This window comes from Salmo salar, chromosome 13, assembly GCF_965601325.2.
Source record: "Salmo salar chromosome 13, fSalSal1, whole genome shotgun sequence".
Lineage (NCBI taxonomy): Eukaryota > Metazoa > Chordata > Actinopteri > Salmoniformes > Salmonidae > Salmo > Salmo salar.
The window spans coordinates 94,807,501-94,817,500 of NC_138303.1; the positions used below are offsets into that span (position 1 = coordinate 94,807,501).

General features: G+C 45.1%; 2 protein-coding genes across 5 annotated transcripts in view; one reads left to right on the forward strand and one right to left on the reverse strand.

Moving 5' to 3' along the window:
- The window catches only part of LOC106568184 (bone morphogenetic protein receptor type-1B), a 188,931-nt gene extending 181,182 nt beyond the window's left edge, over window positions 1–7,749 (forward strand). For all 4 annotated transcript variants that reach the window (XM_014138295.3, XM_082960463.1, XM_082960464.1 and 1 more), the window contains 10 exons: window positions 506–665; window positions 2,501–2,603; window positions 2,918–3,020; window positions 4,113–4,209; window positions 4,326–4,464; window positions 4,761–4,953; window positions 5,105–5,402; window positions 5,628–5,803; window positions 6,090–6,220; window positions 6,347–7,749. In XM_014138295.3, the coding sequence (XP_013993770.1) occupies window positions 506–665; window positions 2,501–2,603; window positions 2,918–3,020; window positions 4,113–4,209; window positions 4,326–4,464; window positions 4,761–4,953; window positions 5,105–5,402; window positions 5,628–5,803; window positions 6,090–6,220; window positions 6,347–6,472 (1,526 nt within the window). In that variant the 3' untranslated portion in view covers window positions 6,473–7,749. The remainder of the gene's footprint in view (window positions 1–505; window positions 666–2,500; window positions 2,604–2,917; window positions 3,021–4,112; window positions 4,210–4,325; window positions 4,465–4,760; window positions 4,954–5,104; window positions 5,403–5,627; window positions 5,804–6,089; window positions 6,221–6,346) is intronic.
- A 453-nt stretch (window positions 7,750–8,202) lies between these two features.
- The window catches only part of LOC106568183 (netrin receptor UNC5C), a 241,333-nt gene continuing 239,535 nt past the window's right edge, over window positions 8,203–10,000 (reverse strand). The window contains 1 exon segment of the mRNA XM_014138292.3: window positions 8,203–10,000. This exon segment is cut by the window's right edge and continues 1,820 nt beyond it. The gene's annotated coding sequence lies outside the window, so the exon portion shown is untranslated.

Consider the following 10,000-nt stretch of genomic DNA (forward strand, 5'->3'; position numbering starts at 1 on the left):
CCAGAAGGAGAGTGATGGAGTGCTGTATCAGATGACCTGGCCTCCACAATCACCCGACCTCAACCTAATTGAGATGATTTGGGATGAGTTGGACCGCAGAGTGAAGGAAAAGCATCCAACAAGTGCTCAGCATATGTGGGAACTCCTTCAAGACTGTTGGAAAAGCATTCCAGGTGAAGCTGGTTTAGAGAATGCCAAGAGTAAAGCTGTCATCAAGAGAAAGGGTGGCTACTTTGAAAAATCTGAAATATATTTTGATTTGTTTAGTACTTTTGGTTACTACATGATTCCATATATGTTATTTCATAGTTTTGGTATTCACTATTATTCTACAATGTAGAAAGGAGTAAAAATAAAGAAAACCCTTGAATGAGTAGGTGTGTCCAAACTTTTGACTGCTACTGTTTGTCTGGTCTGTCATAAGTCTATGTCTGGTCTGTCCTGGCTCTAAGCCTGGTCTGTCCTGGTGCTAAACCTGGTCTGTCCCCTCTCTGTGTCCCTGTAGCCAGTGTGTTGGATACCATAGTGCTACTGAGGAACCCTGTAAGAGACAGGTCAGACAGCAGGAAGGAGGAGGGTGGGAGTACAGCCCCGGCTCCAGCACAGAGGATCCTCTGGTGTCACTGTTACCCTCACTGTTCTGAAGACTCCAACAATACCTGCAGGTATATTACACACACACACAAATAGAACTGTGCTGATACTGTGATTAGTGAGTGGTTTTCAAACCATCTTAGAATCAGCTGTATCTAGTCTGTAATGTGCAATTAGCTTGCATTCATGATTACACAGCAGAGGCAATCTGTTGTTATCCTGTAGAACACCAATTAACTGAACAAAAATACACTGGTGGATTTATCAGGAACTCAAAATGTGTCACAATGTGTCACAGCCACTGTGGAAGACATTAGCTCAGAGGGCAATGGGATATTATTTAAATACAAGCATTATTACAGATTGATTTATGCCCTGCGAATAGTGAGGTCTTTCCTCGCGACAATCTGCCCTCTCGACCCCATCTCTGGAGACCTCCCATTCCTCACTTCCCTTATCAACTCATTCCTGACAACTGGCTGCATCCCCTCGCTCCCCTCCTCAAGAAACCAACACTCAACTCATCTGACGTCAAAAACTATAGACCTGTATTCCTTCTTTCTTTACTTTCCAAAAGAGCGCGCTGTCTCTGATCAACTCTCTCGTTATCGCTCTCAGAACGATCTTCTTGACCCTAACCAGTCAGGCTTCAAGACGGGTCACTCAACCGAGACTGCTCTTCTCTGTGTCACAGAGGCACTCCACACTGCCAAACCTGACTCTCTCTGCCTTCGACACTGTGAACCATCAGATCCTCCTGTCCATCCTCTCAGGGTTGGGTGTCTTAGGCTTTCTACACTCTTGGATTGCATCCTACCTGGCAGGCCGCTCCTACCAGGTGACATGTAGAGGAGCTGTGTTTGCACCACGTACTCTCACTACTGGTGTCCTCTCCTCTTCTCTCTGTACACCAAGTCACTCGGCTCCGTCATATCCTCACACGGTCTCACCTATCATTGCTATGTGGATGACACACAAATACTTTTCTCCTTCCCCCCTTCTGACACCCAGGCGGCGGCACACATCTATATGTGCTTGGCAGATATCTCAGCTTGGATGTTGGCCCACCACCTCAAGCTCAACCTCGACAAGACGGAGCTGCTCTTCCTTCCGGGAAAGGCCTGCCCACTCAAATACCTCTCCATCACGGTTGACAACTCCACAGTTTCGCCCTCCCAGAATGCAAAGAACCTTGGCCTGACCCTGGACAACACCCTGTCATTCTCTACAAACATTAAATCACTGACTCGCTCCTGCAGGTTCATGCTCTACAACATCCGTAGAGTACGACCCCACCCCACACAGGAAGCATCGTATGTCATAATCCAGGCACTTTTCCTCTCCCGTCTGGAGTCCTGCAACTCGCTGTTGACTGGGCTCCCCGCTTGTGCCATCAAAACCCTGCAACTTATCCAGAACGCTGCAGCCCGCCTGGTTTTCAACCTTCCCAAGTTTTACCATGTCACCCCGCTCCTCTGCACACTCCACTGGCTTCCAGTCGAAGCTCGCATCCACTACAAGACCATGGTGCTTTCCTATGGAGAAGCAAGAGGAACTGCCCCTCCCTACCTTCAGGCTCTGCTCCAACCCTACACCCCAACCCGAGCGTCTGCTAAATGACTAACATTTAAATGCAACATTTGAATGACTCCAACCACTACTAGTATTTATTTATTTATTAGATTTAGATTGTTGATATAACCTTCTCAGCACCATGAAATGTATCATTATAAAATAGCTGAGATAGTAAAATCCTCTCATATTATGTTGGAAGATTGTTGACAATGGATGATGGTGATGCTTGTGGTGGTGATGATGATTATATAATGATGAGGCTAGTGGTGGTGGTGATGAATATATAATGATGAGGCTTGTGGTGGTGGTGATGATCATGGTATCTCTTCAGGACTGATGGTTGTTGCTTCACCATGGTGGAGGAAGAAGAGGGAAGTCTCCCTGTGCTGACCTCTGGATGTCTGGGGCTGGTAGGCTTGGAGTTCCAGTGCAGGGTAAGTCTACTGTGTGTGGCGTATATGGCAAAGCCATGAAGTGCAGGCAGTCACTTTCGAAGCACAGGTAAACCAAATGTATAAGCTCGTGTAAGTCGTTATAAACCATCTATGACTCACTACATCTCTCCAAACAATCTCTTGAAATCAGACCTTATGTACAATAACAGCAATGTGTCATACCAGCCCTGTGTAGAACACAGATTATTCACCACCATTAAGCAACATTGTAAAAACCCTATAGTCCTTCAAACTGTTGTTTAGCCATTAGGGTTGTGTAGATGTAGCAGTGTGTTTATGGTGTGTCACAACAGGACAACGGGGGTCCCCATCGGAGGAGGGCTGTGGAGTGCTGTACAGACCAGGACTTCTGTAATACAGACCTGCATCCTACTTTACCACCACTGACGACCCCTGGTAAGACACACAATTCCACCCAGTCAACACACTGAAACTATGTCCTCTTGTGCGCGAGTGGTTTTCAAAGTGGGCTCCCTCAGCCTGCACAGGGGTGTGATGGGTAGTGACAGTTTAAACTGTTACAAACCACAGTGTAGTGCTGGCTGGAGTGGCGTGTGCTGCTCTGGGGTAGGGGGAGACGGGGGAAGCTGGGGAGAGGCAGAGGGAGGCAGATGAAATGGAGCCAGCAGGCTTAGCTTGTTCTCTCACCCTCTAATGAAAAGGACAGCCTCTCCCCAGGGCCTGCTTGAGTTTCCTGCCCCGCCACGGATGTGAGATATCTGTCCATCTGTCACTCCTCTAGCTACACACCAACAGTCGCGCACACACACAAAGACAAAAATATTTGTCAAATGTGGCAAATAGTAAAATGAGATCATTTCTGTGTGTGTGTCTATCTTCATGTGTACAGTATGTATGGGAAGGATTTACAGGAGGCTGGCAGAAAGGCTGGCGGAAAGGCTGGCAGAAAGGGCAGCACTGGGCTTCAGGATTTGCCGTGGCGATGTCAGTGTGACACCGGATCTGTGTGATTCAGGAAGGATGTGATCGTCCACACACTGAGAGAGGAGCAGGGAGAGATAGGAACAAGAGAAGATGGGAGGTGGGGGAGATAGGAACAAGAGAAGAGGGGAGCTGGGGGAGATAGGAACAAGAGAAAAGTGGAGGTGGGGGAGATAGGAACATGAGACGAAGGGAGGTGGGGGAGATAGGAACATGAGACGAAGAGAGGTGGGGAGATAGGAACAAGAGAAGAGGGGAGGTGGGGGAGATAGGAACAAGAGAAGAGGGGAGGTGGGGGAGATAGGAACAAGAGAAGAGGGGAGGTGGGGGAGATAGGAACAAGAGAAGAGGGGAGGTGGGGGTAGGAGAGTGCAAAGGAAGATCTCTGAGATTTAGCAATATTTGGAAGTTAAACACATTAATGGAGAACTGGTGCTGTTGAGGTGACCCCGTGTTAGGGTTAGATCTGTGGAGCAGACTAACTGCTCTCTCTCTCTCTCTCTCTCTCTCTTTCGCTTTCTCTCTCGCTCTCTCTCTCTCCTGTAGATTACGTGGACAGCAGTATCCACCCCATTGCTCTCTTCATCTCTGTCACAGTGTGCTGCATCATCCTGGTACTCATCATCGTCTTCTGTTACTTCAGGTGAGAAAAAACACATGGACTTTGACTCTGAGGAGATTGGTAACATAGACCATTGTAATGCTTTTAGCAGAATTGTAGCTTTGTATTACTGACGACTTTACCACTGTGTCTTCCAGGTATAAGCGTCAGGAGTCGCGACCTCGCTACAGTATTGGTCTGGAGCAGGATGAGACTTATATCCCTCCTGGAGAATCTCTGAAGGACCTGATAGAACAGTCCCAGAGCTCTGGATCAGGGTCAGGACTCCCCCTGCTGGTGAGACCTGAACCTCATCACACACACATTAGCAACCAGGTTCCACGTTTCATTAGTTGTATGTACAGGATACACATGGTATACAAAAATGTCCAACAAAATGCTTACTTGCAATGGAGAATCAGTCCAGCAATACAGTGTTGTAGAAAGACCTTCCTCTCTCAATGTGCTAGTTATGTTGAATTAGATGTAGAAATTGTGATAATGACGTACAATGATATAGCATATGAAGATGTTGATGATTACAGTGTTGATGACGATGATATTGATGACGGTGTGTGTTTTTCGGTGCTCAGGTGCAGCGCACCATAGCCAAGCAGATTCAGATGGTGAAGCAGATAGGTAAGGGCCGCTACGGGGAGGTGTGGATGGGTCGCTGGAGAGGAGAGAGAGTGGCTGTCAAAGTGTTCTTCACCACCGAGGAGGCCAGCTGGTTCAGAGAGACAGAGATCTACCAAACTGTCCTCATGAGACACGAGAACATACTGGGTAAGGAGAGAGGGAGAGATTGAGTGTGTGTGCGCGCGTATTGTGCGTGAGTGAGTGGGTGTGTGTGTGTGTGCATCGTTGCATGCATGTGTCTCTGTATGTGTGTGTCTTTCTATCTCCTCAAAGATCTCCCCGTCTCCTCCCTACCCAGGCTTCATAGCAGCGGACATAAAGGGAACAGGCTCGTGGACCCAGCTCTACCTGATCACAGACTACCATGAGAGTGGATCTCTGTACGACTACCTCAAGTCCACCACCCTGGACATCAAGGCCATGCTGCGGCTGGCCTACTCCTCAGTGTCAGGCCTCTGTCACCTCCACACAGAGATCTTTGGCACCCAGGGTAAACCAGCCATCGCTCACAGAGACCTGAAGAGCAAGAACATCCTAGTGAAGAAGAATGGGGCCTGCTGCATCGCTGACCTGGGCCTGGCCGTCAAATTCATCAGGTAGGACAGGAAGGGACATATGCTATGCATCAGATCATGAGTGTAGAGATAACAAAACATCCTTATAGAGCAGAATAGTTCTACTCCGTTATCTTTGTATACTTTCCCCTGGTAAAAAGCATCAGCATCAGTCCAAACTATGGAATCAGTCCAGCAATACACGTTTATACAGACAGTGTTGCTTTAAAAGTGCAATCTTTCTCCCCCTACTCCTCCCTCTCTCAGTGACACCAACGAGGTGGACATCCCTCCCAACACCAGGGTGGGCACTAAGCGCTACATGCCCCCAGAGGTCCTGGACGAGAGTCTGAACCGGAACCACTTCCAGTCCTACATCATGGCCGACATGTACAGCTTTGGCCTCATCCTCTGGGAGATCGCCCGGCGCTGCGTCTCTGGAGGTCGGACACGGCCCACAATGCTCTGCTTTACAATGTTTAATATAATTTTCATATGTAAAATGAGCTGATGTGACCTTTGACCTTATGGGCATTCAGACATTTTCCAAAATGCTGGACCGATTTGTATAGGTTCTTATTCAATGTTGTTATGATAAGTTGATTTTTTTAATACTGTTCAGTTATTTTACCTTCTTCCAGTCTGTGTATTATCTTACGTCCATCTCAGCTGTAATGATGCAGTATGTAGAGATCCAACATCTCTCTCCATGTGACTTGTGTCCTGTAGGCATCGTAGAGGAGTACCAGCTGCCCTACCATGACCTGGTGTCCTCTGACCCCTCCTACGAGGACATGAGGGAGGTTGTGTGCATCAAGAGACAGAGGCCCTCATTCGCCAACCGCTGGAACAGTGATGAGGTGAGGAAACAGCCTCTTTGTGATTGTGTTGTATGCTTGAGATCAGTATATTCTTACATAGGCTACTGTGTGTGATGAGTATACAGTATATGTTGATTTCTGACCTCAGTGTGTTTGTGTGTTTAGTGTCTCAGACAGATGGGGAAGCTGATGACGGAGTGCTGGGCCCACAACCCAGCCTCTCGCCTCACAGCTCTGAGAGTGAAGAAGACCCTGGCCAAGATGTCTGAGACTCAGGATATCAAACTGTGACACACTGCTACTGCCACATAGAGACACTCAACACCTAGAGACATGTCCATGGCCTAGTGCCACTCTGCCAGGACCATGGGTGGAGAGCAAGGCGAGTGGGAGAGAGATGGTCTGCTCTCTTTTTGCCCATGCACTGCCACCTCTGGGATAGAGAGTGTCCCAGTGGGCAGGGTCTGGTCTGGTGTTGCTTTCTGTGAAAGCTGATTGGCTCTCTAAATGAGGGGGGAACACACGGACAGACAGTGCCCTATACAGGAGAGGAGTCACTCTCTCCCTCACAGTAGAGGGTTAGGGGGGTGGGGGTCCTGCTCTGTCCATCTAAAGCCATATAACAGTGTTTGTTTTTGTGGTAACACTTTATTTGAACTAGCCACCATCAATCCCCTTCAAACCAATGTCAGAATGTTCATTAAACTTTGACATGTTTACAACATTTATGTAGGGTTATGAGGCTAGTTCAAATAAAGTGTTGCCGTTGTTGCCCATTGTGCTATTTATTCGTCTTTTTTTTTACAAATGTAGAGAAATCTACATACTGTTGGAAGTGAAGTATATATATCTTGCAGCATTACTGCTTTAGAAACCCAGGCATTTGTTTCTTCTATTCATACAGGAAAACACACAGCTTCAATATTGACCTACATGTGGGCCATTTGACTATCCAAGGGAGCCATTCTTAGTCCCCTGAAATGTCTATGTACTGTATCAACAACTAACTATAGGAGAAAATGATACATCATGGTTAATAAGCTTGGGAGTGATGTTACTCAGGCTAGCTGATGGTTAATAAGCTTGGGAGTGATATTACTCAGGCTAGCTGATGGTTAATAAGCTTGGGAGTGATGTTACTCAGGCTAGCTGATGGTTAATAAGCTTGGGAGTGATGTTACTCAGGCTAGCTGATGGTTAATAAGCTTGGGAGTGATGTTACTCAGGCTAGCTGATGGTTAATAAGCTTGGGAGTGATGTTACTCAGGCTAGCTGAGTCATGCCAATAAGATGGTCTCCCCCATGGTTGTCTTGTTACTGTAATATGAAGAAAAAAAATCTCCCATCACGGTATTGAATTGTTAATAATACTGTTGAAATGTATTGATACTGATGGACTTAATCATGTGAAATGTCAGTTTTGGTTGTTTGCCTTTGGCTTGTGTACAGAATAACTCCCTGACCGTCCACTCCACCACTATGGCGTGTGCCTTATTTAATCTGTACATATGTGTATAAGAGAGTGTGTGGACCAGGAGAACATTCCCTAATAAAATGATGTCAACGTCCATATCGTCTCCTTTCTAGAGGAATTAGATGATTTCTCTATCTATCTCTCTCACACACACGCACGCACGCACGCACGCACGCACGCACGCACGCACACGCACACGCACACACACACACACACACACACACACACACACACACACACACACACACACACACACACACACACACACACACACACACACACACACACACACACACACACACACACACACACACACACACACACACAGAGCAGGGTTTCCCAAACTCGGACCCCAAAGGTGCACTACACAGCTGATTCATATATCAACTAATCATCAAGCTTTGATTATTAGAATCAGCTGTGTAGTTAGGGATTAAAAAGGAAACACGCACCTCTTGGGGTCCCGAGGACCGAGTGATGGAAACACTGTGGTAGAATTAGTGTTAGGGTTGAACCAAGATGTGGAAAAGGAGAGTCAGACTCTGCATTCAGTGTTGCATATAAATATAATTTATTATTAGTTTTAAAAATTATTTCTTACACTTTGTACAGGAACTTGACAGAGGAAATGCAAGCATTTGCAAGTAACAAGAGTATCAGAACAATAATTAGCTACGTTCTCACTATACAATATTACCCATGAAGCCTCAGGAGAACGATGGAATGCAACAGCTAGCACTTTTCAGTACCTACATTTTGTTTATAAAGAATGCAAAGTTTGCATAGACGGCTTTAGAAAAATTCCCAACTGTCAAGACAAAATGATTTGGACCAAAACTAATCAAATGACTGTCGTCAGTACTACTGCTGTAAAGGAATGTTTTGATGACAGTTATCTTCAATTATTTTACACATACACATATGCTATCATACAATCCTTATACTGAATTTCCCATTTCAAATATAAATAAATAGATAATGCATAACATTTCCCATGATTTCACCTATTTCTATTCCCCCCGCTCAACGTCAACAGCAACTGTCATTCAGTAACTTGGCGTGAAACAATCAAATGACAGCTATTTTGACCTGATGAAAGAGAACGCTAGCGTGGAATTGTACATAATATTATGTCAATTATTTGGTAAAAAGACAATCGTATCAGGCTGCATCAGTCCTAAGTAAAAATATATTTGTCTATCAACAAATTACCCATCTTCCACCGTGGGAGACAGACTCGCATCTCTTCCACTACCCTGGTTCTGTCTCGTATGGATGAGGTCATCATCAGAGGACCATACATGATGAGAATAGATTGAGATGCTCCATTATACGGTTCCCACTAGATGACCAAGCTGCAAAGTCAGTCAAAATGGTCTATATTGGAAACATTTATGAAAATAAACATTCACTTTTTTGTCTTGATTTAAGGTTAGGGTTAGGTATAAGGTTAGCAGTGAGGTTAAGGTTAGGGCTAGGTTCAAAATCTGATTTTAAGAAGCTACATTTTAGAACTTCTGATTTTGTAACTTGGCCAGACAGTGATGACCCCACTTTGCTGACTGGCATGCAGTGAGCGATAACTACTGAACTTTGACCTTTGATTGAATGACCTCTCACTGACCCCTCAAACAGTTCCTTCTATCAGCATCATTGGTTTTATGGGCTAATAAGCCAACACTTGATAGCGCAATCTAAACCAAAATATATACTTTTCAAATTAAATAGGCAAATTGTAAATAATTGAAGAATAGAAAGTAACAAAAAATAATTGTAAAATAATAATAATACACAACAGGAATCATAACAATTAATATTAATGATGACAGTCTTACTAACACTGTAAAAGGTTACAGTTTTCAATGTTCTGCTTATGTACAGGTTGTTCTACTGGCTTTGTATCAGTGACTGTACAGTAGGCGTCATTAACAAGAGAATCCACCAGGGGGCACGATGACACAATGAAAAGAAAGGGAACACGAGAACTCCAAGGCTATGTTTACACGGGCAGCCCAATTCTGATATTGTTCTACTAATTGATCTTTTGACCAATCAGATCAGCTCTGAAAAAGATCTGCTGTGAAAAGATCTGATTGGTCAAAAGATGGCTGTGTGTAAACGCAGCCTAAAGTAATCAATATTAGACTGCATAAAATACAGGAGACATATTTGTGTATAAATAGATGTGTTATTAAATACAGACGTATATAGTCACCGAAACAAGTTCTTTCATTAGAAATGTTGACGAGTCCTTAAACAGTTTTGTTGGTTCCAGGAGTTACCATGAGGATCCATAGGCCTTCCCCACTCCCTCTGGCGACACCCCTTTCCATGGTCCTCTGCTC